Source organism: Zophobas morio, unplaced genomic scaffold, assembly GCF_036711695.1.
Source record: "Zophobas morio isolate AGI-343-1 ecotype UQ-CSIRO unplaced genomic scaffold, CSIRO_AGI_Zmor_V1 ptg000016l, whole genome shotgun sequence".
Classification (NCBI taxonomy): domain Eukaryota; kingdom Metazoa; phylum Arthropoda; class Insecta; order Coleoptera; family Tenebrionidae; genus Zophobas; species Zophobas morio.
Window position 1 is genome coordinate 8,204,877 of NW_026972121.1, and position 20,926 is coordinate 8,225,802.

Consider the following 20,926-nt stretch of genomic DNA (forward strand, 5'->3'; position numbering starts at 1 on the left):
CTTGCCCCCCAAACGTATAACTTCCAAGCTTACCAACACTGGGTAGGTACAATAACCACCAACGTACCACGTACGCTTTTTGCCTGCATTATTTTGCTATAAAAAATAAAAAAACCTACAAGTAGGTTCTGACATACGGCATCCGGTTCATCAGGTTATAACTGAATTTTAAAAAACCGGTTATAGTAGGTTCTTTCGCAGCAAAAAATCGGTTTAGTGGAAAACCGGTATTTTTTACGCATCCCTACTCTCTGGCAATCTTACCTCGAAGTTTGAACAAAGCCACGTCGGACCCTTAAACCATAAATGGTTATTGATCAATTCTTGAGATAGAAGACCACGACTAACTAGGTCCGCGAGGTTTTCTTCACCCTTGACAAGTTGCGCAATAGTGTTGCAAGATGGCTGTTGAATATAATGTTTGTCGTACGGTAAATTTGTATGTATAATTTATAGTTTAATTATAAAATATTTATTTTAATTTAATTTTTTATTAAATTAAAGTATTTGCCATTTCTATTGAAACGCCACTTGTTAATCGTAAATTTGGCAACGTTCATATTCAGACAATTTTCTAACTAAAAGCCGTTGTCAATCAACCGAAAGCTGTTACCAATTGCTAAATTTTAAGCAAAATCAACAGGTGGTGTTTCAATAGAAATGACAAAGAGAATACCAAAATCTGCCAAAATATTCACTAGAAATAATTTATATGCCAAAACAACGTTTGCCGGGTCAGCTAGTTGTAACATAAAATTTACAGAATAGGCCTCTATATACGATAGTATATTATTATGTTATCTATCATAAAAAAAAATATGAAAAACATAAAAAACATTGATGTATAAAAAACACGGCCATCCCATTTTTCAAATTTCCATTAGGCAAATTGTTTCTGTAGATTTGTCAAAATCGTCCCTTATACAGTGACATCTATTGATTACTAGTGTTATCAAACACGGCATTTTTGGTTAGGTTTGTTGATTTTAATTGTCACATATGTCAGTGAATCGTCAATGTCCAACGTAATTGAACTAAAAACGGTTGTAAATAATAATTTTAATCAATACTACTCTTGAAAATCGCCTAGGATAGTACACAAATATATTATAAGGCACTAAATTACAAAACCAGACAGTTTTATTGGAATGCTTACAAATTACTAAAGTCTTAAACGAGAAATACCAAAACAACAGTAAGGGACTTACTAAGGAACAAAATTTCACGAAAATGTCTTGGACAATGCGATCGCAAGTGTATATTTACATTATTTATAATTTCAGTACTTTTCTACTTAAAACCCATTAATGGCCGAGTAATTTTTTTTTTATTATTTTGATAAAAATTAGCAAAACTTAGTGCAATAGCCCTTCTAAACACAAACTAGCAAAAAAAAACAACTTTTTTTTTTGTTAACTATGTTTATTTTATCGTATGATATTTCATACGCTGGTCAAAAGAGTGTATGTGTAAAAAACTTTTATTGAAAAATTAATAAAAAAATACTACTTTGTTCACAAAATATTTATTATGGTGTGTGGTAGGCTCTAAAACAATGTGCTGGATGGAGGCCTACATTGCACTTAACACATACAAACTTAGCACATTTCCCACAAAAGCCGCATTTTCGTTGAGTACTGTTGCTATCTACCAGGTGATCCACGCCATCGTATCTAATTTCGGGCAAAACGGCTCTAGTACATTTTGGTTTTGGTCCACCCAAATGTGGAGGCGATGAAAGTTAGATGAAAGATAGTAACAGAATTGCAAAATATATGTATAATTCCTTAGTTGAAACGTCAAAATTGTGATGTCCTTTCAGTTTGGCATATTTCTTAGACTCATCACAAATAAATTGCATAAACTCCTCATCAAAAAAAGTTCGGAAAATTTCGACTGGTTCCGCATTATTATCAATAATAAATTTTACAATATCCGGGGAACGAGATTTGTTAATTGTTATTTTTTCACCTTGTCTTAACGTTTTTTCTTCCCATTTACGACTTTTGGTATGTTTTACATATAGTTCTTTTTTAAATTTTTTTGCCAGGGGTATTTCATCATCAGAACTAAATTCCTGTACAGTTTGTTCGTCTATGTTTGCGGCTTCTACATTCGACGCGTCCAAATGGACAATATTTTGTTCTCCGTTTTTGTGACATATGATTTCCATCGGCTGTTTGAGAACCCCTTTGCCAATATCTCTAATAGTACCTAAAGGCTCGTCATCGCTATCAGCATCGTCTCTATCACTGTCAGCACCATCAAGAGGTGGCATCAAGATAAGATCGATTTGAGAACTATCTCGTATGGGTTCCATCTCTTCGTCGTCAGAATCTAGTTCCTCTAAAATGTTCAAAAGTTGCTCAGCATCCACCCGATCATTAGGATTATAAAGTTTGCTTCTGTAAAAAAAAACTGTCTTACCTTCTACCGCCCAAGGTATGATTTTTCATACGCAAGCTATTGAATTCAATTTTAGGTAAAAAAAAATGCAAAACATGTGAAAAAAAATCATAAACAAAATCTACAGACTTTATTTTATATATATCGCAAGAAACATGCATGGATTTTTCTCTTGTAGAAAAAATAAAAAATTGTAAACTTACCTCTTACTCATTCTGCAAACAATGAAGGACACCGTTTTGCAAAAACCAATATGATAATGTAACTTTGTTTTAAACAATCTCCAATGAATAAGCACTCGAAAGACCATTAAAAAAGGTAGAGTTTGATATATTTCAAAAGCCGGTTCGTTGTCTTTTGTTTTAAGTACCTAACCTCAAACAGTCCCGTTCATATGGTATGAAAAATCATACGGTGGGCAGTAATGGGTTAATGGCTTTTGGGGTAATTGTAAATCCTTAACCATGTCCGTTTTTTCTAGACAAATATTGTCAAGAACAGGCTTCACAGTTAGATTGATAAACATACTAGACAATTTATCCTAGTGCAAGCGGCAATAAAATAACGAATTTTCCTTCAAATGAGGATATAAGTACTGAATTGATATAATAATGGCATTTCATATTTAAATAAATAATAGTTCAAAAAACTAAAAAAACACGCTTTTATTGCTAATCGAACTAAAAACTAGAAAATAATTTTTAATGACAGAGTTTAATATTACAGTAGTAGAAGATCAAACAATCAATCATAATAAATCACCTCAAATTAAAATTATAATAAAATTTAAGTTATTAACAGAATAATTCAATTCAGAGTAAAAAGCGTGGGGTGCATTTTATTGCGGTTCATAACTATCCTCTCATAGATAGTTGCCAATAGAATGATTGTAATATTTAAAATATCAATATTAGCTATCGATTAGTGATACAATTCTGTAGAAAAAAATATGTTATAACGCCCAAAAAGGTAATCAAAGTTTCGATAAAATTATTTTTTTTGTAATAACCTGTTGCATTAATTGTCATAATAAAATTATTCTGCCCTACATTTATACACTGGCTATTCTAAAAAAATCAGCATCGCTTCAAATTCGATATTGTTCGAATGAGAAGTCATTAAGGTTTGCATGTATTTGGTATAGGGCTTGATACTAGGGACGTACAGCCTTAAGCCAGAAGTAGAAGGCATATTTTGATCGCAGAGATCTCTTTTTGCACTACGTTTCTTAGCAGTATTAAACTTGATTTGCGTCTTCACTTTTGCTACACGGGTAGACTTGCTTGACTGACTGGTCTCAAGTTCTTCTTTATACGGTGTACCGGTAATAATAATTGCCTTTGTAGCCCTACTTTTTTTCTGTTGATTTATATTTTGGCTAATATCTGATAAGATATCTGATGGTAAAATCATTTTATCCGGTCTAGGACAATTCGGCCGGGCGACTTGGCGCGAGACATTTTGGCGCAGGGACACTTTGGCGCAACTTCCTATTGCACCAGGATCAAGTGGTCTGAATTTCCCAATAGAGAATAAATCTGGTACAGTAGGTAACGTAACTCCATTAATGGTTTTACAATTAGGTATATGTATTGAGTACATTTTACAGCATCTTCATCTATAGACACAATTGAAACTCCTAGTGCAGATAAACCACAAAGTCACGTAATTGTGGGTAGTATTAAAACTCCTCGATATGTTGGTGATTTGGTGCCAGAAGATTTTGCTACTCCCAGAAAAGCAAAAAGACATCTTGATTTTGTAAAAAGAGCCATGGATGACAAAAGAAAAAAAAAAGTTATTAACAAAGGAGAAAAAACAGCTACAAGATTGTATTTCTTCACTAAAACAATTGCTGGAACATCTTTGGACAAATAATCTTTTATCAGAAGAGGCAGCTGCAGCTATTATGGTACTTATATATAAGAATAATTTAGATGTGTATTAGTTTTAATGAAATGTGGAATAATTCAATAGTTCCTCGTTAATTTTTTGGAAACTTGTTTGTTACGTAGAATGTTAATTTAATCAGATCAATATTATTCCACATAGTATAAACATAAACGCAAGAAAAATTCCCTTTTTTATTAAAAAAGTGCTGCCAACAAACTCCCCATTTGGAATAATTTTTATTTCTTTATTTACTTTATAGGAAGAAACCCCTGATGCAGTTCAACATATTTTAGAAAGACAATTTGTGTCGAGAAATGCAAAATTTACAGTGGAACTGCGAGCATTTGCACTCACATTACACTATTATTCACCAAGTGCATATAATTTTGTCCGTGAAGAGTTCAATAAATTATTGCCCCACCCAGACACAATCCGAGAATGGTATATGGTTGTGGAAGGAGCACCTGGCTTCACCAAGGAAAGTTTTGTTGCAATTAAGTCGAAAGTTGAGGAGGAAGGTATTGTCATTCTCAATCTTACTGTGGATGAGATGTCAATACGACAAATGTTTCAGTTATGTGCAAGCTGTATATTATGGATATGTGGACTTGGGAATGGAAACAAAAAGAGAAGGTGAAGACGAAAAAGATAAAGCAAGAAATGCTCTTGTTTTCATGGGGGTATCATTGAAGTCACACTGGAAAATACCTCTGGGATATTTTTTAATAAACAGTCTTTCAGCCTCTGCAAGATCTCGTTTGTTAAAAAAATGTTTGGAGTTAATTAAGGAAACTGGCGCCATGTGTAGATCACTCACTTTTGATGGTGCAGCAGTAAACATTTTTAGATGCTTGTCATCTTATAAAATTAATCAGAAATGCACTTGGAGATAGAAAGGTTTTCTATGACTGATGGAAATGCAATTGAATGGGTATATATTGAGAAATTACAACAGCTGGAAACAAGAGAGGGTTTGCGATGTGGAACAAAATTGACACCGAGACATACAAACTTTCAGAATGAAAAAATGAAAGTATCATATGCTGTACAGACTCAGTGCAAGTGTTTGCAGTGCACTGAAATTTTGCAAGCAGCTGAAAATTCAGGGGTTTGAAAATTGTGCAGCCACTGCCAATTTTTGCTTGATTTTTAATAACATGTTTGACATTCTTAACTCTAAGCATTTATTATCAAAGACAAAATTGAATCGTGATCTATCTTCAAACAATTTTGACAACATCCTTGAGATAATTCAATTTTCTATTGAATACTTATGTGAGTAAGTTAAAAGATAACTTTGGGAAACTAATAATAGAGTCGAAAAGAAAAACGGGATTTTTAGGCTTCATTATAAGTATGAGAAGCTTAATCAATTTGTATAAAAATTTAGTGGTAGGAAAATATTTAAAATATATATTAACCTACAAATCGAGCCAAGACCACTTGGAAATATTTTTTGGGGCCATTAGGCAGCGAGGTGGTCACAACAACAATCCATCCCCCTACCAGTTGAAAAGTGCCTACAAAAGGCTATTAGTAAGAAACCAAATATGAGCCATAAAAAGTGGTAATTGTCATCTTTTAGATGGCACTACTATTTTACGTGTAGGGAGCGGCACCAGAATATGTTACAATGACACATTAATTGAAGACATAAATGCTATTAATCTGCCAGAAAGAGACCATGATTATTGTTTTTCAATTATTGGAAATCTATCGCCGTACAAAGAACAAGTGGTCGACTACATAGCAGGTTTTGTTGTGAAACAAATTGAAGCCAAGATCACATGTTCAGTTTGTAAAAAACAACTGAAATCAACATTTTCAGATTCTATATTATTAAATTTAAAAAAACGAGGAAATTTAACAATGGCCAAGCGAGATGTTATAGACATTTGAAAATAATGGAGACCATATTTTGCGAAAACAAAAATATTGTATTTAAGAAAGCAAATGTTGTCAATTATTTGCTGCTACTTTTGTTTCGCAAAAATACTACAAACATTTTTAATAATCCCGACATGAACAATCATTGCATTTCTCAGGGATTACTAGATAATCAAAAAATACAATTGATGAAGGCAATCCCGAAGCGAAACTGGTAAATTTTGCTTCAAAACAGGCGAAAATAAGAAGTACATTAGTGAAGTACGTTTTATTTAATAATGAGTAACTACGATTACATTAAATCACCTATATTTAATAATAATAATGTTAATAAATTTATACCACAGCTGTACGTCTTTTTTCTTTTTCGTTTTAAGCTCTCAACATTGTGCATGCAAATAAATACAATACGATTCTCTACTTATGTTAGAAACGTTCGTGGCAACAAAAACTTTTGACTATAAGAAAACTGTATTATGTCATTTTTCAAGAGTTTCGCCGGTGTGAATGATAAAGAAAAGGTACGAAAAAAGGGAAGTCGACAGTCAAATTTATTCCAACGATCTTGGTCCGTGTAATATTTTAATCTTAACATTACAAATCATTTTGGAGATTGCTTAGAAACTTTTCGTTTGCCACTTGTTAAAAAACTCAAGTTATGATTCTCTTTTTCTCTCATTTTAAATCAGTGCGCCAAATTATCAACCAATGTTAACAGTCGCTAGAATTAGAAGAAGATAACACTAGTATGTAGTGCACATTACAACGAGTAAGAGAAAGACAGAGAACTGAAAGTATGTCGACACTATTTTCATACATGTTGTTCCACACTTTGCTGCCCATAGCCGTATCTAGCTTACTAAGAAATCTCTGCCTGGACCGAGTCTAACTGGGTGGTGTTTGCCCGGACAATCCCATCCACTGGCGAGCGCAAATTTCTCAAAATTCCTGGACAACACCAGCACTTCCGCACTGGCAAAATTTTTTAGCCAAAAAGACTAATGGCGACTGAAGAAACGCATGTTAAAAACCCTAAGACGGCTTCTCGAAGGTTTTTCCTTGAAGGGGGAGAAAGGCGCGAAATTTCCGCCATGAAGGGCTATGATGAAAAAGATCTAACCATTTCAAATATGACACATAGTCCAACTTCCGCTACTCTTGTCCTGCGTACAACCTCAATCAAATTTTTGACATTCGGTTAAGAGGATTCCTTCCGTATTTTTATTATGGGAGATTCAATACATCTACCCGAACAAATATCTTGCGAACCATCAACAATATTGACTAAAATTTTATATGTATGTAATGTTCTTAATATTCTCAACAGAACGGATTTAGAAAAATTTAAATTTTCGTTCGGTATCATTTCGAAATTGACCCTTTTCTTGTAAGCAAAGTGAGTAGATATTATATAAATTCCAATGATACAGAGTGAGACAACATCGCGCAGGCGAAGTCAGATTTTTGGAGCGCCAAGTTAAAATTAACCAATGGGCAACAGATTACGCATGTGTTTCCGGTTGCATTCTGTCAAAGCGGTTTGTTGTCACAGGCCTTTGCTCTGCTGCCGTAGTGCCGGATACTATTTCCAACGTGGTTTTGAAGATGCGTGCGCACGGAAAGTCACTATGGAAGTTTTACGATCTTACAGGAAAAGGGTCAATTAAGGGCATAATTAGACCAAATATCATACCATAGGTTTACCTTTAAGGCTTTATCAATCGAAAAGTAATAATTTGCAAAAACGCTCGTATAGATACTATGTTTAAAATTAGTTTGCTGAAAATCGGAACTTAAAATTTTAATAAATAATTGAGTATTTAAAGCCCGGTTGTACAATCGCTGGTCAAAAGTGATGGTCAGCCAACTAGTAGTTACAGTTAACTAATAGTTAAATCAGTAATGCGTCTTTCAATCCCGTTCCAACTGTTGGTTGGGGAACTAGAAGTTAATATTAAATTTCCTTTCGTTGGTACTCAACAGTGTACTTGTAAGCATGCGCGGCGAGTCAGCTGTTCGCTCGCATCTGTGTTGTCATATTTTGTTGACGTTTTGAATACACGCGTTATATTAGTTCCTTGGTTTTTTTTTATATTGTGATTGAAAATTGCAATAACATTTTCTTTTCATAAAGTTATTGTGTAAACTGTCTACAAAGGTATGAAACAATCAAATAGCACTATATTAATTGTTTTAACAATATTTTATAATGTACAAAGTATTTGATTACCTATATATAATTGTAGAATGGATAAAAAAGACAGCAGTAAGCGAAGCGCAAATTTTTCGAAAGAAGACGAAAGTTTACTTATCGATATAATAGCAGAAAATAAAGACGTCATAGAGAATAAGCAATCTGGGGCTCAGCACTGGAAAGATAAAGAAAAGGCATGGGAAAAAGTGACTGATTTGTTCAATGCCAATAGTACTAGTGGAGCCAGATCTACCAAAACATTGAGGGACAAATATAACAATTTAAAGAAAAAAACTAAAGAAAAAAATTCAAAAATTATTTTGAGCTTTAGAAAAACTGGTGGAGGAGATAGCGAAGAAAAAGAGCTGAATCCAGTAGAAGCAAAAGTTAAACAGTTAATGGGTGTCCAAGTTGAAGGGCTTCCCAGTAGTTATGACTGTGATAATGAAATAGGTATACCTATATATATATAAATACATATAATTAGTCGTGAAATAATATTTTTTATCTTCACTTTTTAGTTCATAACCCCCCTAGTATTGAGGAATATGTGATGGCAGAATATGAACAGATTGTCCCAGGACCTTCGGGAAGTAATCGACAAGAAGGCGTGGAGGAAATAGAGACTGACTGGACTGCATATTGTCCAAAAAAAACTCTCTCAACAAACTTCCAAAAAATTAAGGGGGAAAAGTAGATGTAAGTTGCATTGTTTTTAAAGTCCACAAAATGAATTCTGTGAATTTTTCAGTTGGAGTTAACCAAGGAAAAAAAGTTTATTCTAATCCTATCATTGACGCGAAACTTGAGTTCATCAAGCTGCAAAAACAAAAGTTTTTGGAAGAACATCAGTTAAAAATGGCGATATTGAAAACGGAGTTGAGATTGAAGCAAAAACAATTGCGTAATTTTAAACAATAAAACAAAAGTGGAGTCACTAGAGTAGTTTTATTATGAACATCAAGTACAGCACTAAACAATTAAAAAAACGTTAAGCAAATCATGTGAAACAATAAAAACAATTAAAAAGTTATATACAGTGCAAATGTAAATTAATACTACATATTAACATTTTATAAACGTGCAAAATAGTTATTTATTAAATTCAAACGAGATTGGTTGTTTAAATTGTAATTTAAACCAACTGCCTGTGTAGCTAATAATTCTTCATCAACATTGTTTACAATGTTTATTGCTGCTTCTTGTTCAGGGTTTACAGCTGGTAAGATGTCATTTTCATTTACTGCTACATTGTGAAGTATTGCTGTAGCGACAGTAAGTGCTTGAACGGTGTCTAACTTTAATCGCAACCCCATTGCCAGACACGGAAATCTCCTTTTCCACACCCCGTAACTTCTTTCGACGACATTCCTGGTTCTAATGAGTGACTCGTTGTATAAATTTTCTGCATTAGAATTTATATTTAATAGTGGGGTGACCAGATATTTTTTAACTGGATAACCACTATCACCCACCAATACACTATCTCTAAATTGGCCCATTTCGAATCTTGCACATAGTGCAGAATTCCGGAATATATGTGCATCATGTGCAGATCCTGGCCAACGTGACACAATGTCCAAAATTTTTAAATTAGTGTCTGACACCGTCTGAACGTTCAACGAAAAAAACTGTTTACGATTTCTAAAAATCTCTGCACTATCTCCACCAGGCGACTGTATTTTTACATGGCTGCAGTCAATAGCTCCTATACATCGTGGAAATCTTGCAATATTGAAGAACTGTTGCCTACAAGTTAAAATTTCTTCATAGGTTTGTGGCATTTTTATGTACCGATGCCTTAAATTTGCTAATGCCACGGTTACTCTTTTTACGGTCCTACTCGCTGTCGACTTGTGTACACCACAAAAGTCACCAGCTACACTTAAAAATGAGCCGGTTGCTAAAAACCTTAGGGTCAGAAGTACTTGGTTTTCGGCTGATAAACAGTCATTCCTATTAAACAAAAAGGATATTAATATTTTGATTTGTTAAAAATTAATTTTTACAAAATTACCTTTCAGTCGGATGTGTAATTAATTCCTCTATTTCCTCTATCAAATTTTCCGTCGTTCTTTTCGATAATCGGAATCTTGCAATGAAGTCAGTTTCATCCCATTCTTCAAAATGATTTGGTCGATTCCGTATTATTTTTGGCCGTCTGGGAAATTGTTCTTCGTCACTACTATATGCATTAATGTCAAAATCCATAAGGTAATCCATTACAAGTATAAAAGTAAAGAAGATGATCCAACACTAATTACACACTAAAAGCACAGACCAGTTTAAAAGGTTAATGTCCGCGACTGTCAACGAAAGTGACGTATTTTATGCGCCGACGTACAACTTCTAGTCATTTCATTCTCCAAGTTAACCAGCAGTCGAAGTGGTGGTCGAGGGAACTAGTAGTTAACTTCATAACCACGCTTTGTAAAACTCATTCAAAAATTTAACTTGAAGTTAACTCGAACTTGATAGTTAACTATACATTGTAAAACCGGGCCTAAGACGTAACGATTAACCATCTGAAATTTCTTCGTCTTATTTTGATTTACAACAGACCATCAGAATTAGTAAGGTGACCAGAATTTCAAAACTGCTGAGGAGGACGCGTAATAATAATAATAATAATAAAATACACATGGATTTTTTTTAACTTTTTAATACTAATTTACATGGGTTAATAAGGTAAACTATAGAAATTACTATGTATACTTATCACTAGAATGATTTTTTTTTAAAAGTACTTCATTTTCTGATAACATTTTAGAAAACTCCTGACATGTCATATTAATGTTACATTTTACAACAGTCATTGCCGAAAGAGTCTCTACTGTTAAGCGCGATTTTTCGGTAGTCCAAACGTCATTAACAATGGAGAAGACTCTTTCGACCGACTTGTTTGTGCCTGGCAAACAAAGAAATAATTCAACTAATATTTTTAAATTTTCACACGGAATATACTGATTTTTAAAATGGTTGAATACATCAAGCCATCTTTTATCACAGTCCATTATTTGTTCGTTCCACTCTTGTGTTGCAATAAATTTGTAATCTCCGTATTGCGTCGAATAAACGATTGTCGTCAATAACACAATTACATTTTTCCAATGCAAATTGTATCGTCGTCTGAACTTCTTCCCACGTAAAATTTGATCTCAGTAAAGTCCAATTCATAACATCAAGATCTTCTGTATGTTTTGTCAATTTACTGAGGTTTGCACTCGGAATACCAACACAACTACAGTAAATTTTCTAATTTAAATTAATTTACCATAGAAGTAACGTAAACCGTAAAAAAGTAAAGCAACTTAATTGATCAATCAAAAAGGAGGATATTTTTTATTTGAGGAGGACACGAGGAGGACATTTACGCTAGGAGGACAGCATACATGAAAGGAGGACTGTCCTCCTCAAAGGAGTACGTCTGGTCACCTTAGAATTAGCCGCCGTTTGTGCCTGGGTTGATTTATGGCAATCCCTTCTATAAGATCCGGACAGTTGGGTTTTTGTAATTGCAAGAGAGAGATTTTTATTAGAGTGAGCTAAGTTATCGAAGTTAAGACACTTAAAAAATTTGTTTTGACAGTATACTATGTTATACAGTGCGGTATAATTTGAAAATTATTATTTTTAATTGCTTTATTCCGAACACTTTTAATTAATTTATTTATATATTATTTTAGGCTCCTGGATACGATTTAATACGTTTTATTATGGCAAGAGATAACGCTTCCAGAAAACGACTGTCTTCCACGAAAAGGAATCGTGGAAATGCCACCGCACTTCAAAGATGGAGAGATTCTCAGGTAAATGTTATAATTATTTAGTGTTGTAATAAAGCGTACGTAATTTAATTAATTTTAGAAGAATAAAGCTGGAACGACTGTTGCAACTGTTCAGGATTCCACTGCAGATGTTTTGTCTTCCACTAGTGGAAATTGTTCAGAATCGGTTAATATTTTTGAAGAAGTTATTACTAATTTTCAAAGTGATACCAGTTCGATCCGTATTGGTGAGTTTTAGTTCAAGTGACATCCATAAAATTATCGACACTTTATTAATTTAATTAATTACTCTTTCTCTAATTCATACAGGAGTAGATGCATGGGTGCGGTAGTTTCGCATAATACAAGAAAATGTCATACTACATTGCAAAATGTATGCAATGAAAATAATTCTAAAATTATCAGACGAATTGAAATGCGACGAACGCAAAAAATAGGAGACAGTGGCTTTTAACTAAAAAGTATAAAGGGAAAAGTCGGGAACAACGGAGCGGAACTAATAATGATCCCGATTATGGTGAAAATTGCCATAAGTCTGATCTACCTCCAGAAATTTTTAAGGTTATGGGAGAAGAATTTAAAAAAAAATGGTCAAGAGCGAAGATGAAATAGCCCACATTGAAAGAAAAACAGTCTTTCGAGACAGCACAGGGAAATGGATCGAAGAAAGGAGAAAACTATTAATTGCCTCTAATTTTGCTAGAGTTTGCAAACGAAAGAAAAACTCTAATAGTGCAAAATTAGTTTAATACATTTTGTATAAGTCACAAAACATAAAAGCTAGATCACTTGATCATGGAAAACATTCTGAACGTATTGCAAAAGCCGAACTTCAGCTGACAGAAAAACCTGCGGATATTGAACCCTGTGGTTTGTTTATTGACCCAGAAAATTATTTTGTGGGGGCTTCTCCAGACGGTCTGGTAGGAACAAATCAAATTGTAGAAATTAAATGTCCTTATGCGGCCCTCAGATTACAACTAACGCCCGAAGAAGTCATCAAAAAAAAGAAAATAACTTTCTGGCGGCAAAACAAATCTGGCGAAATCATTATTAACAAAAAGCACGACTGGTATTACTAAATTCACATTACCAGGAAAAAAGAATGTATGTATTTTAGGTGTGTGGACTGGACCACAGAAAATGAAAGTAGTGTACCTACATTTCAAGAGATGAAGAATTTTGGAAAATTCAGATCGAATAAAAGTTAACCAGTTTTTATACAAAGTGTCTTTTACCAGAACTTGTTGATCCACGCCGTACTAATATTAGAAATATATATTTATAATGCATAACGCAATTTATTTTATTGCTCAATTCTTTGTCTTACAATACAGGTTTTATATATATATTAAAAGTAAATTAAAATACATTTTAATACCATTATTAACAGTTAAATTATAATCCAACTTTAAACAGTAGCAAAAATCCCTGAAACAATCGACTTGTTTGACTTATTTTGGTATTTGGCCTGTTCACACAGTTGTGGGGGTGACAAACTCGACAGACTCTTCGCTTTCTGACATTTTAAAATCTTGGACGTTGATATACAATTGGTTCACTTTGCCTAAAACAAAGGTAGGTGATGGTGTAACCAGAATAATTGCCAATAAATGTAGGATAAATTGTATCAAAGTACACATTTTTAAAAATAGTGTTCAGGTGATTAATTACACAAACCTTTCTCCGTTGCTGAACATTTTTCTGTGGACCTACCACAGAGTATAGTTTTACTACCAAGACCAACCCTTCCCACATCTAAAATCGGCATTACCTTCTAATACGCGAACTAAATGACCGTTGGGGGCGCCACTGTTAACTGCAACATGGCCGCTCTAAGGCATATTTGACGTATCCTTTATGGCAAGTCTTAAGTGTCCATCGTGTGAAAAAAGTGTCTTGTGTTAATAAATCGAGCGTTTTTGTAGTGGATTTGTTCAGTTTACAGCCTGTTTCGTTGTTTGTGTCAGTTTTTTTTGTAGTTCTCATTTTATTAACCCTTTGTTTAACTTTTTAAGTGAACACATGCTAAATCATGTGGTGTTAAAACTTCTGTGAAAACTTTATTGATTATAGCGATTATTGTTTTTTAAATTAAGTGTTCATTTCATACTATGTATGAGTGGAATAATGCATAATAATAAAATAATAAAGCATGAATAATATTACAGGTTATTGCCGTCACCGTTTTAAACAAAACTGCTAAAACAGCATAAGAAAATGTATTTTTCAGTTTCATAAAAGTTAACAGAACACGTTCTTTCAAGTTTAATTTATGTTTATTACAGAATTTTCCAAACATCTCACAATTTGCAACAATAGCATTAAATAACAGAAAGGATGGTATTCCAGCCATTGTATTTAAATCATTATCAGATTTAAGTGTACTTATAAAAGGTGCCACTAAATCTCCACTTGTCACTTGAATATTTTTATCCTTTTTTTGTGAATTTTGTAAATGTAACAAAGCCTGCACGGTTTCCATTTCTAATGCTAGAAAATAATCTGTATTTTTTAAATATCATCAAATGTATACATACTTGAAACAGTTTTTTGATGTAACTGACTGCTGTCGAAGCAATTTACATCAGTACTATCTGTACTTGAAATTATGTAACCTTCAGATTTTCTCATTGTTGTACTTCTGACTGCTTTAAAGTCTCGATTTTTGGGCCTTCTAGGTAGTAATTCTTTAGTAATGATACTTACATCTACAATATTTCATTTATTGTCTATTATACATTAACAACATTTACACAAATCTGTACTTACCAGGTAATATTTTTATTTTTATTTATTTTATCCTATGATGTCTCTAACAAGCTGGAGGCCCAATTACAGGAAACATGACATACACAACAGCCAAAAGGCAAGGCGGGAATCGAACCCACGACCCAAGGTGTAGTGGGCAAGCACGAAGCTAACTAACCCACCTGGGTCCTCAAATCAAATCCTCAATATGAAATCATCCTGATTACAATGTAGTGAACACACTTTCATGTGCTTTGTTGCTGGTTTTCCCATATTTACCATCCAAGTCTTATATCTGTCCATTTTTTTCCCTGATTCCTAACCTAAAAATATAATATATATATATACATATTATACTGATAATCAAAAACAATTTAGTTAAATACTGATTAAACTAAATTTACTGTTGATATGAATACTTACCTGTTCATAACATTTAAACAAATGACTTGTTTTTTATGGGGAATTTATGAAAAGAGAGCCCACTGTTTCTATTGTTTTTGCTATGGCAGCGAAAAACACAACAATTTGTATTGTTAACAGTCATTTTTTCAGGAATACTGGGACCAACTTATTTAATTTTGTTGGTTTAACATAAAACAACGAAATTTCACTGTACAACCAACAGTATTTACATCTTTCACTATGCTCCTGAGTAGTGCACATTTTTGACACCAGGTGTCGTATCAGATCATTTAGATCGCGTATTCCTCCAGCTACAGCTTGTATTGTTGTTGGGTGACACGCATTGCCGTGCTCCCGCGAACATATTGTAAACTAAATTTAGTACTGGTGTGATCATTTTGATATTTTTCTTTCACAATTATTGTTTACTTACATGTTATAAGTTCACAAATTTGTTCAAACTTGCAACCAGTACAACAATGTCACAACAAGGAACAACATAATCCACACGCAGCACAAATCCACATACTACCAATTCTAAAAATGTTAGATTCATCGTTCCGCTAACACGATTTCCAAACTTTGCGATAATGTTTACATATAATCTCGCTAAACTAATTTTACGATTACTTCTAACTATTGTCGTCTGACAACGAGATCCTTCTGAAGTGATAAATTACAAAAAAAATAGATTTCAATCTGTTGTTGAAACAGACATATGACAGAAACACAACAATTGTCAACGGTATCCAATCACGTTTATCACACAAGGCGCGATAATTAAAATCTTGTCTCAAAATACCGGACTTGTCAAGATTACAAGGGCCGTCATTTTCACTCCGATTTAGCGCCGATGCCAATGGCGGTACTGTGTCAATCATGAAGGAAAGAATATATAAAATAGAATTATTCATTCGTCCATGCTGTCAATTTGGAAACTCTAATAACACGTCCAACAAAACCGCTAAATTCAGCGGCAAAATCGCTCGGTTGGCGACACTGCTAGTGACTTTGTTTTTCGCGGGTTGGATTTTTACACGAAGAGAGAAACAGGAATGGTTTTTTCCTGGTAACCAGAAGACATACAACTGGATTGTGGACAGAGAGTTCCTGTTTGGGTCTTGTGTGAATTGTGGAAAGGACTCTCCCGTGTTGGCACCGTCTCCTGGGAGCGTGATTTAGCCCAGAAAGGGCGAACGCAGAGGTCGGAGTAAGCGTAGTTCAGGTATAAAAAACCATCTTCCTTTTTTCTTGGTTGTCAACCGTCGTTTCGTAGGAAAGTTTCGGTGTGCATTTAGCGAATTGCAAGCAATGGTTGCGACCACCACGAGTTTTGATCGAGGACAGTGACGTTTTAATCACCATTTAGTAGGCGAGTGGTTCCGATTGTGACTTTGGTGGATTGTTGGCGAATCCTGAGATTGCTGTCTGTCTGGCGGTGGCGAAAACCGAAGTCGTTCCCTGTATGAAGGTAATTTTGATTAATGCTACCACTTGAGGCTTATTGTTTCGCATGTAGGGACGTACGGAGTGTGTGGAGTTCTGTAATCTCCTGGAGGAGGACTTGGAGCTTTGAATTATTCGTGGCATTATCAGGCTGCGTCGTTGCTGCTAGGATGAGTACCTTCAGATATCATTTTTGATTTTTTTTGTGATTCTGCGCCCATGACTACATTGTCAGTTAATCAACGGTGTTATTGTTTAAGCGCCATTTTTTTATTGCTTCTTTATTTTGTTTGCGGGCGTTCGGCAACAGCTCACGCTCTTTTCCTCTTTTTATCGCATTTGAGATAGTTTTTTTTTTGTAGTCAACGTCTGTCACGATTTTATTTATTTTAAGTACAATTTAAACTTGGTGGTCCTCAACTAGTATGAGTATGCTATTAAAGTCCCATTGTTCAAATATTTATGACATTTAATGCAAGGATAGGAGATATATTCGAAGCTTTGTTCAATTTAAGTAATGTAATAAAAATAACATTACATTCCGCTGAAAATAGAAAACAATAAATTTCTTTGGTTAATAATAATTATCATTGGTACATTTCGGTATATCACTCATTTCTTTTTGTGATCATATATCACATCGTATTTCATGTTTTTTAACATTTCTGCATTGCACTTAAAAGACCATTGCTTTATTACATAAATGTGACCTTATAACACAAATAGAATTTAATATTTCATGAGACAGTCTATTACGCTTTTTTGTCTGGACGTCAGTTACGATAGAGAAAATGCGTTCACTATCTGCGTTAGCGTGGGGCAAAACAAGTATTTTTTTCGCCAATAAGGTTATATTAGGAAAAACAAATTTATCTTGAAAATTTATTTCATTGGCAATTACATACTTGTAACCAAAATTCATCTACGGTCTTTTCAGATAATTGTTTTCTATCTATTTCTTCAAAATGGTAAGGCAGATTGCGCCATTCCAAAATGGTATCATTAACGTCTAATATTGAATTTATTACAAATGTAGTCAAATTTAAAATCACTTTTATTTTCAGTTTCCAGAGCAGTTTTTGGCTTTAAAAACAGGATATCTTTAAAAAAGGAATCATTTTGTATGGGCAATCTGTTCTGCATTTTCTCCAAAGCAGTAATGTAAAATTTTAAGCAATCTGACCTTATTTTATGCGCCTGATTGTCTGGTATTTCCTTCAATCAAGTCATTACACTCACAACCAAAAAAAATTGTTTCTAATGCTTGAAATTTTTCTGGATTGTTTCCATTTACCTCAAGAGTAAGATTTTTTGGTTTTATAAAATTTTGACCCAATCTAAAAAAATGTTTTTTTGAATCACTGTATAATTCTACGATTAGCCGTTTTTCAGATTGGAACAAAGCATTTAGGGAATTAAAATAATTTAGCACATATTTTAAAAATAGAAGATACGCCTTATTGCAGATATTGTTTAATTCATCCATAATTGTCTCAGCAGCCTTTACTTTGTCACTCACTACTACCACCCTGAAGTAATTTTTCAACACTTCCCAATTTTCCAATATTCTGTTAACACATTGACGTAATGATAGCCACCTCGTTGTAGACATCTTCAACATTTTCTTTTTTTCATGGTTAAAATACTGTTGTATTTCTTGTAACTGTCTTGGAACTTTGGGAAAAATATGCCGAAATTAGCGGTAAAAGTTCCTCAGGAGCTCTTGGCAAAGTCAAACAAGCTTTGTTGGCAATTATAGCTGAAGTGTGGCAGGCACACTTTATAATAACAGCAGATGGATTTTCTTTAATGACCCTTGAAGCAACTGAATTGTTGGCACCCACCATTACACTGGCACCATCACTTGCCATTCCTATAACATTTTGAAATGGAATGTCTAAATCCTGCAACAGAGTTTTTAAACGACCGAATAAATATTCAGCATTGCAATTTGTTGCATCTAATTGCAGAAGTTGTAGTAGTTCAGTTTCTACTACTTGAGTTGTGGGGTTTATATATCTCACAAGAACACATATTGCCTTGTTTAGGCCTATGTCTGTGCTTTCATCTATCATTACTGAGAAGCTAGTCTTTTTCAAAGTTTCAACGAGATTTTTTTGGATATGTGGTGTAATTACATTCTTTACGAGACTAGTACATTTCTTCCTACCGAATTCTGACTTTTTTATTATATTTGAGTCTGGAATAATAGTTTTTAATAACGGGATTAAATGATCCACAATTTGAAGCGCAACATTATGTTCTGCAAAAAACATACTTAACCCCAGTTCAAATTCTTGAACTTGCTTATCCTCATTCCGCTTCGCTTGTTTTGCAAGAAAGTCGCTCATAGAGTGGTTCTGTTTCCTCTTTTGCACATTTTCTTTATGTCCCGCACCTCTACAATGTTTAGTTAATTCCGAGTTGCCGCAACGAATTATAGTATTGCAAGCAGTACATTTACATTTGTAAGGGGTAGTTTCAACTCTTTCTAGTCAACCTTTAAATTCTTCAATCTGAAGCTAGTCTTCATTGAACTTTTTTTTTCTATATCTATATTTTTTGGTTTGCTAGGGCCCGCAGTGTCTGAACAATTACCGTCACCACTATCGTAAGAATTTCCAGACATTTCAAAACCAAAAAATTCTGCAATGATTTTAATTAATTATATGTAAAATAAATAATGTATTAATACATTCTTACGTTTGTTAAAAGCCCTGTACTAGAAAACAATATTTATCACACCCTACAATTAACAATTAGCAATTCATCAATGCAAACAGTAAACACAAACAAAATTTCTGAATTTATACGGCTTCGCCTCGTGTTTCAATATTAAATCTTCGCGTTGTAAAATGTAACCTACCGCATTTATAATGTAAATAACTATTGTCGATTTTGATCGCTTTTGTTGTCCACATGCCAAAAATACAATATTCTCTCTTAATAATATGTAATTGACCTTGAATTTGAAAGTAATACTTATGTTTTTTATTTAAAGTGGTTTTCCCTTTTTTATCTAATGTATAAATAAGTAATTTCTCGAATATGGCTTCGTCAGGTGTCATGTCACGTGTAAAATAAGGGCACTCTACTTCTACTATACCATTATTATCAATTAAACCGTCAGGTATTGTGCATAAAAATGGATTTTCTAAATCTACAAATAAACCGCATCGACTAACTTTTATACCCAATTGGTCTTCTAAGGCTGTAATGGATCGGTTTCGTGATCTTTACCCCGCATCGAACTAACAGTTTTTTCACAACTAGTATAGGGCAACATGTTATATATTTTATCAAAAATTGAAGAATCGATTCTTTTGCGCCTAATTTCATTCCACTCGAGCGAAACACATTGGTCAACAGTTTTTTCCTGTATAATATTTTTCTCACTTTCGATAATAACTAGATCGGTGAGAAATTCATCTATATTATTGTTTAATAAATCCGGCTCCATATCGGGTTTTATTGAGTTGGGCCCATACTCCAAAGAACCGTCATCAGTTTTGTATTTTTTTTTTTTTTTAATTTAATGTGTTTATTCTTTTCTCGTGGGATAATTGAAATTTCCGTCCTCGTTTGTTTTCTGTAAGTGAGAGTCTTGTTTTGCGCGTCTCGCAGTTAGTAGCTACGGTAATCCTCAACCTTCAATGACATGCCGCCACTCTTCCTCCTCCTCGTGGCCGCCGCCGACGCCGCGAGAAACGTGACCGTCTCCAAGTGCTGCCCTTTCTCACACACCCTCACCAACGAAAATAAGTGTGTCCCTGTGACCGCCCCCGAGTGGAACCTGCGGGTGTACAGCCCCACCTCCCGCAAGTACCTTCCCTTGAACCAGGTCCCCCCGAACTGGCACCTCCAGGAGGCCATCAAACCGCCGTGCTCGATTCCGGGACTGCTCACCACGTCCACGTTGGGGAGTTACGTGCCCTTCCGGAACGGCTCCCTCTTTGTGGTGCACAACAACAAGCTGGTGCATCCTCCGGACTACTGCATCGATTACAACGCCATGCTGTATTGTCTCCAGGAGGAGCAGGAGGCGCAGAACATCACGTTCGTCCAGGTGAAGAAGTGCTGTGGAGAGAACGCGATTTTTTCCGATACGAATAAGACCTGCATTCATATGAAAAATGGGGGTTATAAAGTGGATGTG

General features: G+C 34.3%; 3 protein-coding genes and 1 long non-coding RNA gene across 6 annotated transcripts in view; 2 read left to right on the forward strand and 2 right to left on the reverse strand.

Moving 5' to 3' along the window:
- Nucleotides 1-13,336, forward strand: part of LOC135129504 (uncharacterized) — an 83,848-nt gene extending 70,512 nt beyond the window's left edge. Inside the window, exons 2-5 of one of the 2 annotated variants that reach the window (XR_010280590.1) lie at nt 12,067-12,189; nt 12,248-12,395; nt 12,478-13,240; nt 13,289-13,323. Coding sequence is in view for 1 of the 2 variants with exons in the window: in XM_064056667.1 (XP_063912737.1) it covers nt 12,067-12,189; nt 12,248-12,395; nt 12,478-12,500 (294 nt within the window). In the remaining variant the exon portion in view is untranslated. Of the gene's footprint in view, nt 1-12,066; nt 12,190-12,247; nt 12,396-12,477 lie in introns of both variants that reach the window. The other variant, XM_064056667.1, reaches the window with a different exon arrangement.
- Nucleotides 7,612-9,317, forward strand: LOC135129477 (uncharacterized). 2 transcript variants are annotated; one of them, XM_064056626.1, is made up of 4 exons: nt 7,612-8,344; nt 8,433-8,833; nt 8,902-9,079; nt 9,132-9,317. In XM_064056626.1, exons 2-3 carry the CDS (start codon nt 8,434-8,436, stop codon nt 9,075-9,077), a joined length of 576 nt encoding a protein of 191 aa, XP_063912696.1. In that variant the 5' UTR covers nt 7,612-8,344; nt 8,433; the 3' UTR covers nt 9,078-9,079; nt 9,132-9,317. The 2 variants fall into 2 exon arrangements, with proteins under 2 accessions (XP_063912696.1, XP_063912695.1); XM_064056625.1 differs by having other exon boundaries at nt 7,612-8,833.
- Nucleotides 9,372-10,755, reverse strand: LOC135129475 (putative nuclease HARBI1). The gene is made up of 2 exons (XM_064056624.1): nt 10,398-10,755; nt 9,372-10,336 (listed from the first exon to the last, which is right to left on the reverse strand). Exons 1-2 carry the CDS (start codon nt 10,601-10,603, stop codon nt 9,454-9,456), a joined length of 1,089 nt encoding a protein of 362 aa, XP_063912694.1. The 5' UTR covers nt 10,604-10,755; the 3' UTR covers nt 9,372-9,453.
- Nucleotides 13,337-14,371: 1,035 nt separating the features above from the next.
- On the reverse strand, nt 14,372-15,628 carry LOC135129393 (uncharacterized). Its single transcript, XR_010280574.1, has 4 exons — nt 15,343-15,628; nt 14,941-15,242; nt 14,709-14,879; nt 14,372-14,661 (listed from the first exon to the last, which is right to left on the reverse strand). It is a non-coding gene; the product is annotated as an uncharacterized LOC135129393 (long non-coding RNA).
- Between the last annotated feature and the right edge of the window lie 5,298 nt (nt 15,629-20,926).